The sequence below is a fragment of the Varroa jacobsoni genome, unplaced genomic scaffold, assembly GCF_002532875.2.
Source record: "Varroa jacobsoni isolate VJ856 unplaced genomic scaffold, vjacob_1.0 scaffold_657, whole genome shotgun sequence".
In the NCBI taxonomy this organism is placed as follows: domain Eukaryota; kingdom Metazoa; phylum Arthropoda; class Arachnida; order Mesostigmata; family Varroidae; genus Varroa; species Varroa jacobsoni.
In genome coordinates this window covers 250,768-272,403 of record NW_019213559.1, presented here as the reverse complement: position 1 = coordinate 272,403, position 21,636 = coordinate 250,768, and the positions used below count along the sequence as shown (strand labels likewise).

The window sequence follows — 21,636 nt, the reverse complement described above, 5'->3', positions numbered from 1 at the left end:
TTATGGGTCAAAGTTCAGCACGTGCTTTAGGGTTCTAGTACAATTGGAGTCTGACACGTGTTTAGCCGGGCAGTTTAGTACATTTACTTTATGAGATCGTCAATACGATGTAGTGACTCTATGTTATAGTTATCCATCGAAAGTTTGCCTAGATTTTGCATTTTAGATCTTAATTTATTTATCTAGGACCCTTACTTTATACCTGGCTGACTCCTCTGCATAATGCACTGAAGTGCATAATGTCGTCTAACGACTAACAAATCATTCATATAGGTAGAAATAGTTCCACAAATGACACTGACGCATATATATATATATATATATATATATACAGTTTAACATAGTATGAATTAATATCATATCCTCAACTAGCCAGTGATGTTTTTTGGGGTGTGGTCATGCACTGAAAAACTTTGTCTCTATTTTTGACTCCTACTCTTTTTGTTTATTCATGGACTGGTACGTGGATGTAACACCTTAGTTGAATGGACAAGCCTAAGGGTTCAGAAGTAGTGAATCTTCTTTTGCGGTGTTTCAACCGTTGTCTTCCGGAACGTCAAGCCTCAGCTGCTTGGCCTTCTTACTGGCAACCTACGTATTTTAAGCATGCAGGTATCTTTGAACTAATATATGGGAAGTCATCCAGCTAACATAAAAGTATTACATTGCCGCAGGTTACAGAAGTACTTATTTTTTAGTATAGTACATCATCTTTGGTTCAAGCGCGCTGCAACTTCGATCCAACTTTTGCCTGTAACAAACGAAATTCGCAGCTTCCTTTGACATAGTGAAACCATGAGCCCAACCAGCTGATCTGGTGGAATCTGCCACTCTCCCTCATCAGCTTGTAGTACAATTAAAAGAAGATTTGCGCTAACACAATCAACTGATGTATAAGGTAGGAACTGAGAACTGGTGGACCGAATGGCTTCTCATAGAAATCTTTTTCCGTGAAGAAGGCTGGTACGACGAATTACTCACAGATCTCCTAATGTTGGCATGCTCGTGACCACAAGAAGTTGCGCCACGTCGTCTGCCTATCTGTTTACTTCCTATCAATAGACAAGCAATACAATGGGAAAAAAGCCTCCAAGCACTTCCCGGCCAACGAGTGCCAGAAGTTAAGCGCGCTTTGTCGAAAGCGCCCTACTTCGCTTCTTTCGTCGGTTACTTTTATTGAACAAAGAGAAACTGACAGTTTTGTTGGCCATCTTCTTTCCTTTCTGTTGCGATGCAAATGCGGTTGACAGTACGTGCCTGCCTGTGTGTTTGTGTATCTTAAGACACAAGGGCGTCGCTTGTGTGACGCGAGTTGTAGAGAACGTAGCGCCACCAGTTTCAAAAAAGGCCAACAAGATGACTTTAAGCGAAGTTGCGAACCGATAAATAGAAACAAATCAGTTGTAATCTATTACCTTCCAAACTGTAACCACTAACGACATTAGTTTTAAACGGATTTTGTAAAATGATGGCTAGAACCGCAATGGCATTCCCTCTCTGCTAGTCGTATTGAGTGTTCCATTAATTGGTTGTTGTCTAGAGCTCCGATGGCTTTCTACCCCTAGAAGCTTCCTAGAAAGCGAAGCATCTAATGGATGACCCCTCTGCGAAAGTTGCATACATCATAGTAATCGAAGCGCAGATTTAACTCAGTTTCTCGTAGTAATGAACGATTATCTGTACTGAAACTGTGACATCGTCGCACGTAACGTTGGTGCGTAGATATAACATATAATATACCCTGGCCTGCAGGTCCGCCAGATTCGATCACCCATTTCTGTAACGCTGCAGTGCTTTGAAAAGGTAAAAGAAAAGTTGTTTTTGTTCTAGTTAATAATGATAGAATTTCGTTCTGTATATCAATAAAAACTTCAATAGAGCTTCGGTCATGTATAGGGTAGTGTGTAGGGTATAGGGTATATAGGGTAGAGTAGGTGCGCCTTAACTTTGTCATTGATTGTTCGTCCAACTAATAATACGAAAAATCCAAAGAACTTGAGAAAATCATTGAGTCATTGCTAAGGTTTATCCGGTAGTCAGTACATCTAGTCATTGTTCCAGCCGTCAATCGACGCAGAGTCATATTAAGGTAAAGAATTTAGATAAAAATCTATCAAGTTGAAATACTAATTACAATGAATAGAAATAATTAAACGGACTGTCGTTTCAAAACAATATAGAAATTTATCGTTGGAAACTTCTGGTAGAGATACATGTCCTTCCATCACTCCTCATCTGTAAGACACGACTAGAAAATCGGCTATAGCAAACAAATAGCTATCCATTGACAGGTTCTCTATTTTCTGCCACTTCTCTAGTCAAATAAAGCTTAAGGCAGACCTATGTGATCTCCCGTTTATTTCGTTCAACCTCATCTTCGGTACCCTGGTATTCTCTCAAAGTTGGTATCGCTATGGACTTTTTGCACTTCCGGAGTACTGCAATATTAACAGTTGATCTCACTTTATACGTCTAGCTGTATGATCTTTGCGAAGCATAATTGAAGATGCAGCAGGTTTTCACAATTTGTACATATATTTACGTGCGAAGCTTGACTTATAGCTTGCTATCAATTGTGCCTTACGTTAAAAGTAGAATACTATGAGAGGAGCTTACTATCAGATTCATGTTCGTACTTGTTAATTATCTGTACTCCAAAATAAGCACGGACCTATACTATTTCTCCGCCTTGAAGGTGCGTTAGTGCCTGCGAAACGTGGCACGTGGTTTCGGTGACAGCGGCTGGGTGTTCTCAACTACAGATGCGAAACATTGCCAGCCTTAGCTTCAATGAATTCAAATTGTCCTACACATATATAAGTTTAAGAAGGTTCTACAGAAGTATTCTACAAGAATTTGCTATTCGTAAGACTCCTAGTCTGCAAAAGAGGTGTTTAATCCTTTGGATCTACTACCCAGTCCAATAGAGTCACGAAACGTATCAGGCGGGTGACCTCGCTAGCGATCTAAGCCTCTGCCTACCTAGAGAACGAAGTTCTGCAAAAGGAAACCAATGCAATGCCCTAATTTCACTGCAAAGCACGTCGCTTTGTTTTTGCGGTTAATAGGATAATATAAGAAAAGATTATACAGTTGTCGATAGCACAATAATACTTCATCAGTTTATTTATATTGGATGAACAAGCCATGTGTGTACGAAAAAATGACGTATCGAAGCTACTTGTCTGACCCCTTAAGTTTCTTAAAAACGAAGTTTTTCTTGGATACTATTATTTGTTTTTGCATCGTTTTTACATACTTAAAGAAGCATAGCCCTTCGGAAGTAGTACAATATGACATAAGTTAGTAAGATTTATTAAAAAGCCGCCTCGAAGACCGCCAACCGATGTTTTTTTCAACGAAAACATTCGGTACTTTTTTCTTCAACTGCTCACTCTGTTGCCAGCCTCCTTATACTTTAAAGTCTGAACTAGAAACGTAAGCCGTACGGGATCAGAGGACTCTCAACTCGAGCTCACTTTGTTAGTCCACATGCGCGCATTTCCCCCTCATTCACTCAGTTAGAACTAAACGTACCCGGCATGTTCACGAATAGCAGATTTAAATTTGGATGGCATCAGTCCAAATTGGCTCGCAAATGTTCGACTTTGGACGTTCTCCTGTTTTTGGCCTCATCCATTCGTACGCCTCTTCTTCTAATATACAACCGCAACGGAGGAACCGACATGAAACAAATAAGGGATGTGAAAATTTCAAGAGGTCTGGAAGTCGGCGATAGCGTGCACAAAGGAGGCCGACTAAAAAAGAGGTCGATCGACCCGCGGTAGTCGGGGACGAGGGGACCCACGACAGCGACCAAAGATTACACACTACTAACGGTAGCAGGGGTTAGGCGCCAAGTATGGGTAGGCTTCATCCGTCTGCTGCACTATATTCTTTTCATATGTCTGCTGTATAGAGCTTAGGAAGCCTCATTCGAGATTCAAGTACCGAAGGAAAAGCTAAAGGCGTACAGGGTAGAGTGGGGAGCCATCAGGCTCTTTTCGCCATCGCCGACGTCGAAAGGCGGCTGCAGTAACACTAGCTGTAATAGCAAAGATCTTGTTAGCAGCTCGTCGCTCTCGTATAATTCGTGTTTACCGGTGATGTTGCGGGCGGTTCTGGCTTTTTCGTTTGACTTCTGTCGACAGAAAAGCTTTTGACGCTATGAGAGTAGCACACACGAGAGGAAATAGACCCTACTCGTGGGGAAACTGAAATTACGGACAAGCAGTCTGTGTCTCCTCCGTATGGCCTCGCGAAAAACGAAGGTTTTGAATTCCTCAAAAAAAAAAAAAGTTGGTTAAAAGAATGTTAATGACTTCGGTGTATACCAGCCTCATTGACGTACGACCTCCACCACACGCCATGTGTATCTACCCTATATGCGCAAATTGTAACTTGAATTGGCTCGGAATTCTGCGTTCAGTCCTCCTTTTTTTGGGCATTACAAAAAAAAGCAAAGGAAAATTTTCTTCAACACTTACCATGTCGTCTATTAGTGCAGGTTATCCACCATTTACCATCAAATAAGTATATTTGAATAATAGATAAGCTGTAAAATTGCTTTGGATTAGGTCTAGAGAATCATACAGCACACTGTGCAGGATGCTTTAATTACAAAACTTCTTATTTAATAGCTTTGGCTACATGGACACTATAATATGCATACGCATAATTTCTGGACACCGTATTTTTTGATGATAGGCGATTTTAGCCCTTCGATGAATCAGCACCAATTAAACGCTCGACTCTAAGAAAAACAATGTTCAATACAGAGAACGCTATATAGTATGAGGCTGTCAACGGTAAATGGCCGAAAAAGGTTACTATTCAATCGCTCGAAATAAGTACGTTAGTCTAAAGAAAAAAAAAACGACAAAGTAAAGTAGTTTATTAGGACGAGGGAGGCACATTGGCACGACCTTATACAAAGTCTATAGGAAAATCTTTTTTCTTCTTTTGGGTCGAGGCACGTTTGTCTTGCGCAATAGTGCAGTATTAAGAAGAATCCATACAGCGACTGTCCGGGCCGCCGCCACGCAGCACGTGGGTTTTTAACTAAAACTGCTCGCACGTGATGATCAACATAAAGCGAACGGCCAGCTAAGCACCGTTGCTGAAAATAGAAAACTTCTAATGAATCACTGAGTACGCACTTAGATTGCCCGGTAGATTTATATATTGAGATAACGCTTTCCGGCGCACGGACTATCAACAATCTTCCGGGCGTAGATTACTAACAATCCTATGGGTAAATTAGGTGAAGATATGATGGACATTTTAGCGATTCGTCCTGTCTATGTAAGGGATATAATTCTATTTTGCGGCTAATTTCCTTCAATTATCTTAAATTTTTGGGGACCTGCTCGGTCAAGTTAAGTCGTATTAGGGAAAACTACTTCGAAAACTATTTATTCTTACATCACGTATATATAAGAGGCTTCGAATAATGCTCTTAACGCACGATCGAGCCCAACAGAGCAATGACTACCGGTCAGTCGGTCCTAAATTTATGATGAAACACGTATGAAACGTGTGTATTAGTTTGTTGTCACTACAAGCGGAGGGCAATCAGGTCAACATTTCTGAATCTGTGTAAAGTCAGCGCCTTTTCATTAGCAACTATGCACACGTGACTGGGCTTGAAAAGAGCAAAAAATAGGCTACATATGAACCTGAGTTCGATTATTCGCACATCCTTCGATTCACTGTTGTTACTAAACCTATATTCCGACCTTTATTAGCTCTCTTACACGTTATTTAGTTACTGCATTTGTTAGATAATTATACAGCCATGGTGGCATTATGAACGATGATCAAATTGTTATGCGCGTAAAAGCGTATATTAGAAGCATCGAACCACAGAGATTGAGGGCGCATCTGTAATGGATTGTTTAAGATGCAACGTTTTGCTCGTTATAGGGATAATTTTTTTTTTTTTACGAAATGCAGGTGTAAACATGACATCGGATAAAGGCAGTGCAGGTTTTTGACACTTCTAGCTACTGTATTCACTGAATTTACGTAGTTTTCTGCCCTTAGTCCTAGGCTTTTGTTTTAATATTATATATTTCGATTATAGTGGGCGAATTAACGAGCGCAAAGGTAGAAGGCCATATAGTCGTGCACAAATCAAATCTCTGGAATTGTCAAATCGGAACGAGTGACCGTTGTTAGTGACGTAGTAAATGTTCTGCCAATGCGACATTGGTCCTACTGTAAATGTCGGAAACACTGAGAATTCCCCAATCCGCTACACTAATAAATCTTCCGAGTTTTACGTCCGAAGTTGCTGCCGTCAACCATTGCTTCGGACGGTTGGTTCCCACCAGCTTGAAACAAGGTATGTCTACGTCTCACCATCTCACGTATTCGTAGGCAACCGCATTAGCGCTGCACTAATGTGACAACACAAATTAAGGCTCTACCCAATTATCTAGCGACCGATTTACCAACACCAACTTTGCAAACTGATGTTACGTACCGCCACGATGAGGGTGTTGAGTATGACGCAAAGCATAGTCGTGACGTAAGGATCACATACACATATGTTCGGCGTCTTGTTTGTATTCTCTACTTTGTGTGTAAGCTGGTGCTTTTAGTAGCGGATTTACCCGCTGTACAGGTACTCTCCTGTCACAGCGTTCCCGGCTGTCTTCGTTCGACCGTGAACTTGCATAGCTCGTGCCTCGCTCACTAGCTAAACAAGGCTCTGCCATATGTTGCGACCCTTTTAGGCAAAAACAAAAATAATAGGATGTTTGGTACCACAACGTGATGAGAATGATTTCAGTTATCCTACAAAAGTCAGCAGACGTATGTTTCCTTTGAAGGGTACTTTTGGATCACAGGTGAATATAGCAGGCACGATCATATAGCACGAATGATGTAATTGATCTGTGTTGATCACTGCGTCATCAAGTCCCACCGTAGATTCATTATGAAGGATTGAAAAGCCGGTCTAAACCTACACACACTTCGATAACTGCTGAGTTGAAAATTTATAACTTTTAGTTTTAACTTATTTCCAGGATTTTACTGAAATAATAGACAACGTCTAGATTTTCTAACAACCTCATCGCCTTCGTGCAACGAAATCGGAATCTTTAAGCGATAGCAACGATCGTAACGACAGGGAATATCGATCGACCTTTCGACGGCAACGTTTCAAAAGCCTGTTACCTAAGCATGACCCGTCAGGGCGATTTCTGATTTCAAGAAATAGGCACCTCGGATCCCAATGGAAGCAAAACGATAGGTTTGATAAAGGAACGCTTTCGCATAAGGGCGGCTACCGAGCAAGTATTACTATAAGCTAACTAAGTGGTCGTCTAGAGAGTACATGACAAGAAGCTTGATTTCTGACTATCGAATTAGCGAACTCAAATAATTCGGTTTCGCTTTTGTTTTTTAACTCGCTTTCTGCCCGCTATCAGTACGATGATTTAGGTTCTTATGTCTCTATTAGTTGTCTTGCCAGCGAAGATGGCATCGAGGCCGTTTTTCCGTGCAGGTTAGAAATCCTTCGTTTAAAAGGTTTAATTGTGTTTATCTAGCTAATCAATTTGTACACATTAACAAAGCAGCAATATTATTGTATGACATAAAACAGAATACGCCATGAACCCCCAAGATTAACGTTGTCGTCCCATATACGTTTCTGCTTAAGATGGGCTACCTTCCTTATATACGCGAATATTATGCCATAAAAAATAATTCCATAAATCCATCGAGATTATATTTACCAAAAAAAACAACATATATGGATAGCCCATATGTTGTTTAAGATTATCAAAGATCCACATTAGGCTCCGCTACAAATACGTTTATTAGCGTATTTACCTAGGGCACTTCTGGCTCCGATGTACATATTTACCTTGTCGAGAGTAACCAAACGTCCACAGAAATATAACATTCTATTGAGAATTACATGTAATAGGAGGTGCCATCCATGTCCTACCGAAACAAACACAAAGGCGCTTGAATCGTGCCTGCTCACCACGTTTCGCATGACCGTAAATGAACCTATTGCGGTGAACAACACAGGACATGGCCACCGACTTCGCCCAATATCCGACTGAAGTGAAGGAATATGTTGAAAAAAAGGTCTTCCGAATCAGTTCTATTTAAATTCAGAAAGCAAAACTCAACGATTCGGCCATCCCCTGTATATGGTCGCTATTGTATAATAATCGTGGGTATATGCCAGACGTTAGTTTTCTACGGAAGCGAATGTTCGGGAGATTCGACTATATAAATATATCCTATGTTTTTGTCAGTAACTGTGCGCCCGTAAAGCATACAAGAGTTTTAGCGAGAATAACGGGAAAAGACGGGAAAACAGTATTATAGAAATGAAGAGCATTCGAACCATAGATTGAAGCCCATAAACATATGTTGACCGTCTCCATGGGTTATTCAGCTATGTAGTACAGTACAGGTTTCGATAGCCCATTTTGTGCACAAGGCAATTTGAAGCGAAGACAAAAACGACAGAAAATGTCTTTCGCTATTGCAATAACTCAGAAAAAACCTCATGAACCGTTAATTGTAACGATAACAGGCCGCACAAACAGCTTTGCCCCGTATACGATGCATGTTTGTTTATGAAAACTGTTTTCGTCGTGAACTCGTGAGTCGTTCGTGCCTGAACGATTATTCTAACATCACAATGGATCTATGAAACAGCGCAGTGAAATATGAAAGAAAAAATCTATGAAATTCACGATCGGTCGGAACTGTTTGCTTACTCATACATACGACTATGGCTTTCGGAGATGGCAAACAAGCGCGAGCAGCGGATAAAGCAAGGACGTCAGACAATGACGAAAGAATAAGAGAAAGTAAGATCTATAGCTAAGCAGAATAGACCATCAAGACACCTTTGGAAAAGTGCTCCAGGGCGCACTGCTGGATTGCTACTGTTTGACACTTGACTATTATTTAATTCTAGCTCTTTAAGAAGGTATGTTAGTCCAGATGAGCAATCAGCATTGTTTCAGGCTTCATGAACCGGCAGGTTCCCAGCATGGGCGGTCTGTTCTTTATTTCGTAAACAAGAACGAATTTCCAGTGAAATCTTCGTAATTTTTTTAATGCGTGACATCCAGCACTAGTTAACGTATTATGATTCGCACAAACTGATAGTACTTCAAAATGATGTGACCCAAGAAAATAATTAGCCACCTCGTAATCGTAGATTTCTGAATAGTCATGAAAGCGTTCGTACAGGCGTGCTTCAAATTGTTATTTAGTCATGTCACGATTGTGCCTAAATTTCACGGAGCGCAGATAAGTTTGGATGCTTAGATCGATCACATACATACAAAATGATCGTGCCTGTATTTTGAAATTCTAACAAGTCCCAGAAGGGAATCTGGGTTTTATTGGTTTTCGACAATTGCAATCGTACTTTCTCCACCCGCTTCTGTAATGCTTCATTTACGAATTATATATTAACGTGCCAATAGCTCATGGTATTTTCCACGAATCTCTTTTTTCACGGTACATATATAATAAACGAACTATATTTATTCACTGGAGTCCGAACTTGACACGTATTATAGTACTCGTCCCCGTATTTCACTGGCTGCTATGGGAGCACATTTAGTTCTCGGCTCGATAGCTAAAGCCTAGCTGATGTAGCAGTGCGTCAAACCCGTCTAGTACATGTGGTCTTGATAAGGACACTGCGCTTAGGGCACCTCGTGCAAACGTTGCCTCGTAGAAATGAATTTGCAGTGCCAAACAGGATTTGTTTTTACGGCTTAAGAGCACGTTACAATTAAAAAACTAACACCGAATTTTAAAAAAATAAGCAGAAAAAGTCTATATACATTCGGATAATTTTGAAAAGCAAATGGAAGTTTGTACATCGAAGAAAAATAATAATTAGATTATACCGTATTAGTTGATAATTTACGTCTATATATATATTTTTATGGGGGCTTTCCTACATACAAGAACAGTATTCCAGCACAGTGGTACGTATTGGATTACAAAGTCAGAAGTGAGGCAAAATTTCCCAACGATTTTTGCGTTCCTATTCAGGCGTGTCGTGTAAAGAATTACATGCGGAAATAGCACGTTGTCAACTGCGAAGTTCTTCCGCCTGCAATATTGCTGCCTGGCTGATCGTTTTTTTTTTTTGAAAAACACAATAGCTTTTGCTATTGTTGTAGGTTGACGACAACATAGAACATGTTCGTGTACTTTCTAACGGAAAGTTATTCATTGTGTACAGACAGGTGGCCGGTTGAAGTGGAGGTATTCCAGACACTTAAGTTTCATATTAAATGTTATTATTATATACAAGTTATTAAACACAAGCCTATAATTGTCAGTATCGTTCCCAGGTTCCACGCATGTCCCTAGGCGCAATAATAAAACCATCGATTGTTACGATTTCCTGTTTCCGTTATCGGTTTACAGGAAACTGTATAGGCTGGGATGCATATTAGTTGGCAACTATTTGAGCTGGGATGACCTAGAATTTGTGTTTCGTAAACAGTCGTCAGCTAATTCGAAAACGCTTGCAAAGGCCGTTCTTGCAACCGTGTGTGCAGAAACTTGGTCAGTGAGTAGCCTTCTCCTACCGGTACTTAATGAAGACACACTGAAGCAATTTTTCGCTTACTGCAGGTCAGTTAAAGCGATTCTAACCAAACATAACGTGCGGGGCAATTATTGTCGAAAGTACGATCTATGGTCTGCCTATTTCAGGCTGTGTGTCTTGCTGGATCTGTCGTTCTTTTTCCTACCTGCAGTTTTACTGCTAGACATGCCGAGGTAATATCACAATGCTTTTCTTGGGACGCTTGCGCTTTGTCTTGGACTTCAATGGTCTATCTATTTTTGGCGTTTCGTACTGTTCCGATATTAACCTTGTGACCTAAAAGGCCGCACAAGGTACTAATAATTGAAATTATTTCGTCATTGAAAAAATACAGACTTGACCAAGTCACCTTTCTGGCTAAAGTAGACTTTCAGGCCTGCTTCGTACGGTCGTTGGAAACTTACACCATGGACTCCACTATCGGAGAGGCTTAGTTTGCTCAAACTTCCTACGAACGCGCATGTACCAGTCACCATAATAGTTTTGTCCCTTGTGCGCCTCGTGCAAGAGCGATTTCGTCTTTCTTTCAAAGAGGCTCAAGTCAAATTTACCTAATTGCCTGCAGCCTTACTTATTATATGCTGTTCATGCCATGAGTTGCACTTTGCCAACAAAAAAACAAGGCGGTAAATCTGGCCATTAATAAAAATTACGGCTTCGACCAAAACAACTTACCTTGCGTAACAAAAATAGGAGAACCCGCTTGTAGCAATACGAATACTTCTGGTCTGCAAGCCCTGTTATAATATTCCTAGCTTAGTCATTATAGAAACAGAATTTCGTCGAAAAACAATATTCGTTATGAATCAGAGCTGTTAATAATGGGCCTGAAGCTCAGAATTCGATGAATTTGTAGAAAAGGTGTAGCTCTGTTGGCGCGAACAGCTATAGACAACTTCACTAGAGGCTGCTGTTGAGTCTGAAGTTAGCTAATGAGCTCTTGCAAAGAGTGTAAAAGATCGAGCTGTGGAATCCTTTAAGCGAAAAAACACAGCAGATTCCTACAGACATTCTTTTGCCCTTCTGGCCGGTGTCCCAGAAATTGCCATACATGGGCTAAACACAAAGACCCGTTGCACATCGATGAGTCAAAATAAGAAGTACGTAATCGTTTTTCAAGCTGCAGGTTCAACGGGCTGCTAATACTTCATACCTTTACCTTGAAGAACTTCGAGAAAAAAGGCAGAATTTGCTCTAACCCAAAGCCAAACAATTAGAATTGCTTTTCGTAATATTTTCAAAGTCCAAAGTAACGTATTAACTTGCGAGAGCGTGTATAGCGAATGTATTACCGTTGATCTATAACTGTTTGCTGAAATTAAGTACCAAACCCAGCAATAACAATTATAGTAAACTGTAAACTTGTCCATGAGCAGAGCCTAGTATATATCTAAGCCATATATGTCAAAATAGCATCATATATAATTGAGATGTACGAATCATTTTTCGAAATAAGATGTAAAATCTTGCTTTCTATGCAAAATTAGCTTTGATGTTTGTACCTATGATTGTAGTGGAAGCCCAACGATCGTCTCGCATCCATACAAAACGTTGACGCACGGCCCAAAAAGTGCGGATCCGTAATTTCCGATATTGAGAGAGAGCTACTTCTCCATCCATCAAATGAAATCAGCGTTTTCAGGAAAATTCGCCGAAAAAAGCACTTACGTTCGAGTTTTCTCATGCGAATGCCACAAGTTCCACGATGACCAATAAGGTTCAATAATTTTCCTCTTATTGCATTAGGCTAAATCAAATTCGTTACGGCTTTTTTCGGGGCGAGGTAGCCCCCACCTGACCTTGGGAGCTTTGATGCGAATATTTCACAATTAGTAAAGCAAGCATCTGTCTCCGCCTTTTTCTTGACGAGATCATCAAAATCGGCGTGGGCCCGCACTGGGTTGAGCCGCCCCAAAGGCATGTTCCATAACTGGACTACTAGTGATCTACTGCATTCTGTTTTTGTTCATTTGTTGTGTTTCGCTTAGTTTACACTCCTTGCAAGTGTCATCAGTTGTGTATCCTTGCTGTTTTGTCAAAACATGAAAGCCTTGTTTGCGTCAGTGCGTCTATATACTGTTGAGTTGATATAATTTTTAATATTTGCTGCTCCAAAACGTTTACTAGTTTAATTGATTGTCACTTCTACTTCAGCCAGCGGAGTTATCGAGCACCGTGATACTGTAGACAATGAGGGGCGACCTCGATCCCTTTCATCTTTTAATCTTTTTGATGCTCTAGACAAATGTCATCATCACGTCCGTCTGTGTGTCTGTCTGGCTGCTTCCGATCTTCAGACTCTTACGTTACAATAATTCGAGTGGCGGTTTCAGGCGAGCCTTCGTTCGAAGAGGGATACTTCGGAGATTTGATCGCGTTTGTTCAATAACGCCCGCGTACAACAGTGAAATGGCTGTCGGTTTTGAAAACAGTGCACTGTATAGCGTCTATATTCTATTGTGTTAAAAGACCGAAAGTTGATAAGATAGATATATATGAAACTTACCGTCTGCTCGTTTATGCACATCCAGTTGGAAATAATGTCATCATTTGATTATTTTGTTTCTTTTTTAGTTTAGATTTAATCATAAAGGCCTAAAAATCCAGGAAGCAGTTGATAACCGTACCGCATCGGCACCTCTATTTAATTTATTGCGTGCTAGCTTCTATATTAATGCGTGGTCGTATTTTTTTGCGGGGCTTACGATCATAATTATATTGACAGCAGCTAATTATTCTATTTGGGCAGATTTAACTCATTCTCGCCGCTGGTTGAACTTTCAACTCTGCTAAGTGTTCGTGGCTTCGAATATACGCAATTTTTTTAGATGTCCCTGTAGATGACTGTTTATCTGAAACGACCAAGCCACTTTGTCTAAATAGTATTAACATAATAGTTAAGGGGAAGGGGATGTCCAGTTAGTGCTGATTTCACCCCTCCACACTACCATGGCAAGTAATACTAAGAGGTGAGCCCCTATACCCATAAACGAGATCTATGCATAAGGATCCCAATTAAAAGAAAAGCTTTGCTCTACCCTTATGCTATCTACGAAGTAATGTGTGAAGACCAACAACGCCTTCATATGCTGCCCGCAGATTATTGGCTGGCAGTAAATAATGCGTCCCTATCTAGAGGCCTGTCAGCAAAAAACAGAACACTTCATGTTGGTTATCCTAAGCTATTTTTATTGAGATAATTCCATCCGTAATGAGATCTGCAGGCAAGAATTTCGCACACAAACTGGCTAAGTGCCAAGCATCAGTCGTTAGCGTCATCCTCATATGGAAATGGCTTTTTTGTTTCACTTTCTTCCAAAGACATTGTTGATCTCGAAGCGTAAAAATAAAAATGCTTGTAAATTATCGCCATTCGTTCCATCTGTCCCGCCCTGCTTGATGGATGCGTCACTTGATCGAAATAAATCAGCACATTGAATGAAAGAGCCAACAACGCATGCTCTTTTACAATACGACCCCATCATCCGAGCAATTATTGTGTCGCACTTTATTGACGCACAGGTGAAGAAAGTCTCTCCCTCTCTCTAATTATCGTCTATGAAGACAAATTCCCTTCTTCCATGCATTTCTCTTAACGCTGTCTGCTGCTAGTATTTTACGTGGACTGCTTGAACGGTCATCCCGTTGCTATTACCACGTCTAGTTCTTCTACTGGGTGCGAAATCGTTTGGCCCTTTCGATAAGTAGCCTTTCTTCTTCGAGCGCCAGCAACCGCTGTTGCAGGGTCAGTTCCCTCTCTTTAAGCTCACACCATTTCCTGAAAGCACAAAAATAGCTGATTGACGACCGTTGCAAAATCAAACCGACTACGTGGTAAGCGAAAAGTCTAAATGAAGACATAGTAATGCGTGTATTTGAAGAGATTTACAAACGGATGGCTGTCAACTCCTGTGTGTCGTTGTCGCTGCTTGAATGAGAGCCGGCACCTCAGGTTGTAATCGTCCGTCCGTGATTATAGATAGCTTGTGTTTTCTTCTCTTAAAAAGCATCTTGGCTATTCAGCGTTGAGCCGACGTATCAGATCTGTACGGAACAGTAGCAATGATATTGCAGGAGTAGAAGGGACTTGCAATGTTATCGTACGCCCATAGCGATGATTATAACAAAATTGCGGAGTTAATTTTCGGAGCAGTATCGCTAGTCTATGTATTAGGACGCGACCGTAGGCCAGTGACTAATCAGGAATAGGGGTGCTGAAAACTCACTTGAAATGCTCATCGTTCTGTCGGCGTTCCATTTCGGCTGTGGCCTTCAACAGCTCTGTCCTTTCTTGGTAAGCCTTGAGCATGCGTTTTGATGCGACCGAATTCTGCTTCATTGTCAAAACGATGCCTATTAAACAAAAGATCGAAAGGATAGAACAGCGAAAAAGGACACGATAACAACAGCTATGTGCCATAACAGCAGTAATATATTTAGTATGGTACACGACAGCTGAAAGAAGGCACTTTTGTTTTGTTTGAACTTTAAATACAAGCGCTTGGTTGATGACATAATAACTAGAGTTCGACAGGTATGTGGTTTTTATTTCTTTCGGTATAGTGACAAACTTCGATGGTCGAATAACTAACGGATTTGTGCGAAAAAAGACGTATATGAGGTTGTAACAATAAAATCAAACTGGCGATCTAATTTAGAAGGAAACACAGGCGATAGCGATATAATTTATTAGTACAAAAGCGATCGAAATAGCTAAAACAACTCGGTAATTTGTTTCAACATTTGGTTGATAATCTAAGGTGTTGGAGAAACGCCTAATAAACATCCAACCAACCTGGCCGTTTGACAAAGAGCACTTTTTACATATTTTCAACATTATACGCATAGCGTTACTGATGACCCTACTTGAGAGCTACCATCTGAATTATGTACGAAGCGCGTTGTTAATCTGTTCCAGAATCATCGCACCTTTAATAGTTTCATCATAAAACACGGATTTAGCATGAAAATGGTTTTTTGTTTTGCTGTTTTCGACGTTCTCATATAGAGATTATGCCAGCTAGCGCAGTGGCTGGTACTGTCAATAAATAGGATTCATGGTGAATTTTCTCATGTTTTTTGGCGCTAGGGGAATGTCCAGGCATATTTCAACGTTCAATGCCCAGCATCCTGTCACGCATTGAATAGAATAAACACCAATGTATGACCTTTCACACACATACCCATGGCCGACGACAATAACGAAAATAGGTCTAATCTTAACGACTTGCTGTCCAAACAGGCTTTGAATCTTGCACAGACAGTGCCTGCAATGGGCACAGCCTTCGAGTCTCTGTCTTCCCTCATTTGGTGGCTCTTAACCCTTCAGCTTCGTATGTTAGGATTTAGTGGTCCTTTCTATCTCGCTTTTCATCTAATTATTCTCACTTTTTGATCACATCCTCTTTTTTTGTGACATCACAAGTGATATGGACAACACGTATCTGCAAACCATACTCCCAGGATGGGATATGGTTTGCAGAAAACCACCGCACGACTAACAAACAAATCCGATAAGTTCACTAAACATGCGATCCTGCGATGAACAGCAATTCAGCGGCTATATACAGAACCGAATCAAGTTTTTCTTTAATCCTTTGTTTTTGTGAGCTTGCTCCATTTGGTGTAGTCATAACAGCTACTCTTGCCAATGTTATGTCTACCAATATACCTATCGGGGCAGATGAAATAATGTCTATTCGTTCTGTTCGTCCGGTAACCGATCTAAACGCATTTCGTTTTTTTTTATATTAATACCTCATAGTCCATGGAGGATTCAAGCTTTGCTTTCAAAGGCTAACGCACAAAAAAGTAAATGTTGTTTACAAAATATCATCAGTTTTGATAGCATCAACACGGTAAGTGATTGCGTTGAAACATGAGTAGTTCCCGCTTGGTTTCAAACCGGATTCGGCCTTGCTTCGGCCTAAGCATACACACCGAAAGTAGAGAGTTCTTTCGAGCTTCACAAACCACTAGACAAATTGTTACGGAGTTATACGAATATTCATTCGTCGTCTGCCGTCTTTTTTAGCCGTAAACAACTCACCCAAGTTCTAGATAAGCTGTCGAGCATTGCCATTAGAATACACTTTGCGTCACCTGCGACATCATTTTTTTCTCGTATTCCACGGCCCCACGCACCTTTCATAAGTGCACGGCATCCTACGATGAGCGTATCTAAATAGCTGTTTCAAGTTTTACGTCCAGCGTTACCGTTAGGCGTTGTCTTAGGCCGTGGGCTCGTCCAATCGCAAACTAAAGCGTGTTCGCTCCAGTTTCAAAGCTAGGCCGCCTGATGTGTCTCTAAGTTTAGTGGGCACACACGTGACCACTGCACGACCTTAGAGACGCAACGGAACTGTCGACGCTTATACGGACGATTCCCATAGACAGCTAGCTCTGTCAATCTTTCTATTCTGTGGTGTCACTAACGGGATGCATAATGCTGTTTTTCTGTTGTTAGGTGCAGTGAATGTTAAATTCAGTGAGTTCCTCGTGGTGGCGTGGTTTACCGGACGGTCACGGCTGTCAAGGACGACACGTAAAGCCGGCTAAGGTGCAACCAGCGGTAGTATTTGAACACAACATTGCCATCGGTACCGGCTCGCTGAGCAACTCGTACGGTCCTGGTGTCGAAGATCGGTGTTGTTCGCGCCGATGTCATAGTAAGAATTTGGCCTTGAACTTAGAATTAACGACAGGAATATGTCGAACTAGAACTTTTTACATACACGATACATGTCCGCCTACTTAAGCTAACATCGCTCTATACAACATTTTGAGTCCCGTGGGAAAAACTTTTCCCATCCCATAGCCTTTCTCTAAGCCAAAGAAATTTAAACAGTGAAATTGAGGAAAAGTTGGTTACAGAAACAAACGCCAGCAGAAATGTGGCACACAACATCATACGTGAACTAATTCTGAAGCTGGTCCTTGTTCGACCATCGCAGTGAACCGAGAAAATCGTTCGGTTAGTCTAATGGCCTTAATAGAAAAACAGGACAGACTACATCCTCAGATTACTTACAGTCGAGTAATGAAAGCCTATTTTTTTAATTGAACCAGTGTATATTATAGACGATAGAACCAATTCACTTCATCGTACCTATGTATTTCTCGGTCGAAAATAACATACGATTTGATCACGCACAATGCATATCCAGTCTGCCTTTCAAATTTAATTAATATCAGCAGCAGCGATCTACGAGAGGTAACAGGGTCCTGTTCGATACCTACATTTTACCTGCATGGATAATAATATTATTACCACTAGCCATCTGTGCTCCCTTGCAGATTACGAAAAAATTAGAGATCCGAAATCGTCATTATCGAATTGTTTGCATCTTTGTGCATGGTGCTAACAATGACTTTTTATTTACACAAATCGGTGAGACTACAGCCCTGCTTTCTTTTCCTTCTCTGACATCTTCGTGGACGTATACATCTCCGAGAGATATTTGTGGGTCTTATCTATCTTGTATCTTATTCCACGTGAAGAGATATATTGTACTTGATTCGACATGTAAGATATGCGGCAACAATTCGCCCTTTAAAATTCGGCCATTTTAATTGACGGGCATCGTCACCGATTCAGCGCGAATGTCATAGTGCCACATTGACCTGTTTACCTGTAGCAGACGCAGCTGACAGATTTTTTTTCAAGAGAATGTCGGAATTGTGGCGAGAACATCACATGAGCGCTTAAATTTGAAACTGACTGCTTGTATAAGACGATAAGTCTGAAAATGTATGTCATCCCTTCCCACCTTAAACGATACATAGGGTTTAATAACAACAGAATTGAGCGAAGATTATATTCCACGCCCAATATAAAAGTAAATTCGATTGAAATGATTTTGAATTGAGTTTGAGAAGTAACGAAATATACTACATAAGAGATGCTGAATTTAGCCAAAACATATTACGCAATAATCCATTTGAAAGTCTTCAGTTCTGGAATGTGTGGGATGAAATACTTTTGACGCTTCTGCTAAAACCTAAACGACCTAATCCAATTCAGGAACTAAGGCGATCGGTCAACAACCGGCCATTCAGTCTCCTAAGAACCTTTATACGTCCCCTTCTTAGTGGAGGTTCTCAGAAGAAATTTAAACACGTTTGAAATATCACCCGATTCTCTACATAGAACACCTCTATTCTTATGGCTTCTATAGGGGTCTATGCATATTGTATAATGAAAATTGTAATTTCATAATATTCCGATAAACTCGAATAGGCTCATTAGTTTTCGAGCAGTTCCATCAGGATCCAAAGATGAATGTTTGCTATTTTTTTCTATTGTATCACCCGTATGCTCTGTAAGACTGCACAAAGTACCAGCGCATGAATTTTCAAATATATTTCACGTATCTCATACACACCATCGAACTTACGTAACACGAACCCCCAACGCCAAGATGTGAAACACGTTCCTCATATGTTCCGCTCGTACTTTGGTACAAGTCCAAAAACTTGGGCGATGAGACTGCGCGCTTCTGCCGTCGTTCTTAGATTGGTTAAATGCTACGCGGATCTGAATGTTATAGATGAAAGATCCTTTGTTCGGCTGTTGGCTGACGACGCCAACGCATTCGTCAAGTGCAGTCGGCCGGTTTGTGTCTACATTTTAATAAACACCGGCCTCAACTGTCACTTAGAACCGTGTCACAAACACGGTAACACCGCAGTCTGGGGCGTGACGTTGGCTTCTCAATCACACGCGCGTTAATGTCTCTGATTCTATAATAAGAATGCAAACTAACAAGCAAGACAGTGGAGATAGAGAGGAGACTGCAGATGGGCCGTTATAATACGATCAAGACTTGCCGGGGCAAACATTGCACGAATGATTTGACGAACGTAGGGCTTCAAAAGTTTGCCACAACGGTATAACGATAAGGGTGGTGGGATTTAAATGTTTAACGATCAACATCGGATAGAGATCAACGGGCGTCGGCAAGGCCTTTGGGCTCCTCATGGTTCGACTTTTCTGGGCATTTAAGCGGGTTGGATTAAACAATATGAAGACTAGACTAGAAGCTCACAAGCTTATAGAGATGATAGGGGTCGGCATTGACTTGGATCTTGAATATACGAAGAAATATTTGAATAAAATATATTCTGTAACGCAAGACTGGCACCTACTAAGCCTAACGGTCCAGTAAGGTAGCCAACAACGCAAGCCACCGCAATTTATTCTATAATATATCGGCTCCAACGTTTTAATTCGACATCAACTTGCTTGTGTTGTGAGAAATTAATTAAAAAAAAAAAACAAAAAAGTTGTAGAATTTCATAAATGAGGCGAGGCTTGAACTGAACTCCTTCTGCGGCACTTTTTTTTATTAACAAGCTTGCAACATACGTATAGCATTTATAGGACACGTACAAATAATAGGTCACAACATATTGTTGGTGACCGTTGTTTCGTGATTTATTGTCAACTGTACTATCTATGATGCTGACTAGGTAGTCACTATTACAGTTCTCCCTTTACCTGTATATACTCCAGTTGAATCCAATTGTGTTAAGAGAATCTCACGTTTCCTTCGTGTTTGCTAGCTTCCGTCTATTTCTGATCTTACAGCTAAAGCTCTAGCCGCAGGCTTTGTCAAAGGGCTTGCGCAGTCTTACGATAAGCAGTTCTAACATTTGCTTTCGAAAGAAAGGGGTACATATCGCTAATTCGGTTGGCTAATTCGTTGACTGAACTCCTCTCACAAAGATATTTTTTTTTTTATTTGTCTCAAGGTACGCAGGCTGCCCGCAGGTTCACTTTGCGTTCATATATCTATCGACTTAACCATTCAATAGATGTGAGCTAGAGTCGGCATTTAATTTGCTTACAGCTTTCACCATTCAGAAACTTCATCCTGGATGAATGTTTGCGTGTTTTAGCAGAACACGTTTAAAGATAGAAGAACGACCTTCTACAAATTTATGGCAAGACTTTTTGCGCTATCTCATAAACTGGGCTGCGGCAGCGCCAAGGGATTGTGCACTGGCCTAAGACCAGGTCGGTAATGGGAACGTTATAGCAATAGTAGTTACTAATGAAACCCATGCTACCTTAATAACTAAGCAACGAACCTAGAAAGAAGCAAAACTGACAAGAAGCACTGGAATATAAACTATTCCATCATGGGCGGTTAGTGATCTCACGTTAGACGTAACAAACTCGTTAATTCAAACAATGAAAAAGACAGTTGCGTTCAAAGCTGAAATTACCATTTTAAGTAGCAAATTCTAAGGCATCATAAGCTAAATATCACAGAAGATAAATATGTGTTACGTCCTATTGTTAAGTACATGAACAGATATCAACTAGATATCTCGTCTGTTATTTAGCACCCAATTAACCTTTTGGAGTTCGAGTACAAAACGAAAACGATTTTGATTTTATCATGGTAAATGGATACAAATTTTTTTTCTAATCAGCATCCGTCATTATAACTGAGCACAGTTTACACACATCACTGCTGAGTCGATAGATAATCTGTTCCTTCTGGTTATTATTAGTTTTTACGCGATTCAATGAAATTGTTACAAGGAACATACAAATACTGACGAAGGTATTTATAATTTATGACAGCTACTTAAGCACATGAAGTGTTAGCACTGATCGGCATCATAACGACACAATAAAAAAAAGTTAGCAGGATGATTTGTGTGAACTTACACATTGCTTAATGAACTTGCCTCTTTAGGCTGAATGCATCATACTTTAAGTTCTAATACTATTACAACTAATACCGTTATTGGTTAATACTGAGCGGCGGTTGCAGGCAACCTGTTGAGCGTCCATAAGATGGGTAGTTGATGTAAATGAGCTGTCTTTTGAACAACTTCACGACAGGCCTCACGCGTCCACTTTCGAGCACAAACGCTGCAGACCTAACACGCGAGACAATCAAAAGTCGACAGAATGTGACCATTCACATGATGTTCCTGCGATTAAGCCATGTAGAACGTGAGCAATGGTTTCTGAAGTATGTAATAAGTGCTACGACCCGTTT

General features: G+C 40.6%; 1 protein-coding gene across 2 annotated transcripts in view; it reads right to left on the bottom strand.

Annotated features, from left to right (window-relative positions):
* Yeti (yeti) overlaps positions 1-21,636 on the bottom strand; it is a 65,751-nt gene that overhangs the window by 30,926 nt on the left and 13,189 nt on the right. Inside the window, exons 6-7 of one of the 2 annotated variants that reach the window (XM_022836625.2) lie at positions 14,845-14,971; positions 13,787-14,396 (exon numbers count right to left, since the gene is read on the bottom strand). The exons of the other annotated variant lie outside the window; for it this stretch is intronic. Of the exons in view, the coding sequence (XP_022692360.1) occupies positions 14,288-14,396; positions 14,845-14,971 (236 nt within the window). The 3' untranslated portion in view covers positions 13,787-14,287. Of the gene's footprint in view, positions 1-13,786; positions 14,397-14,844; positions 14,972-21,636 lie in introns of those variants that run through there. 2 annotated transcript variants of the gene reach the window in all.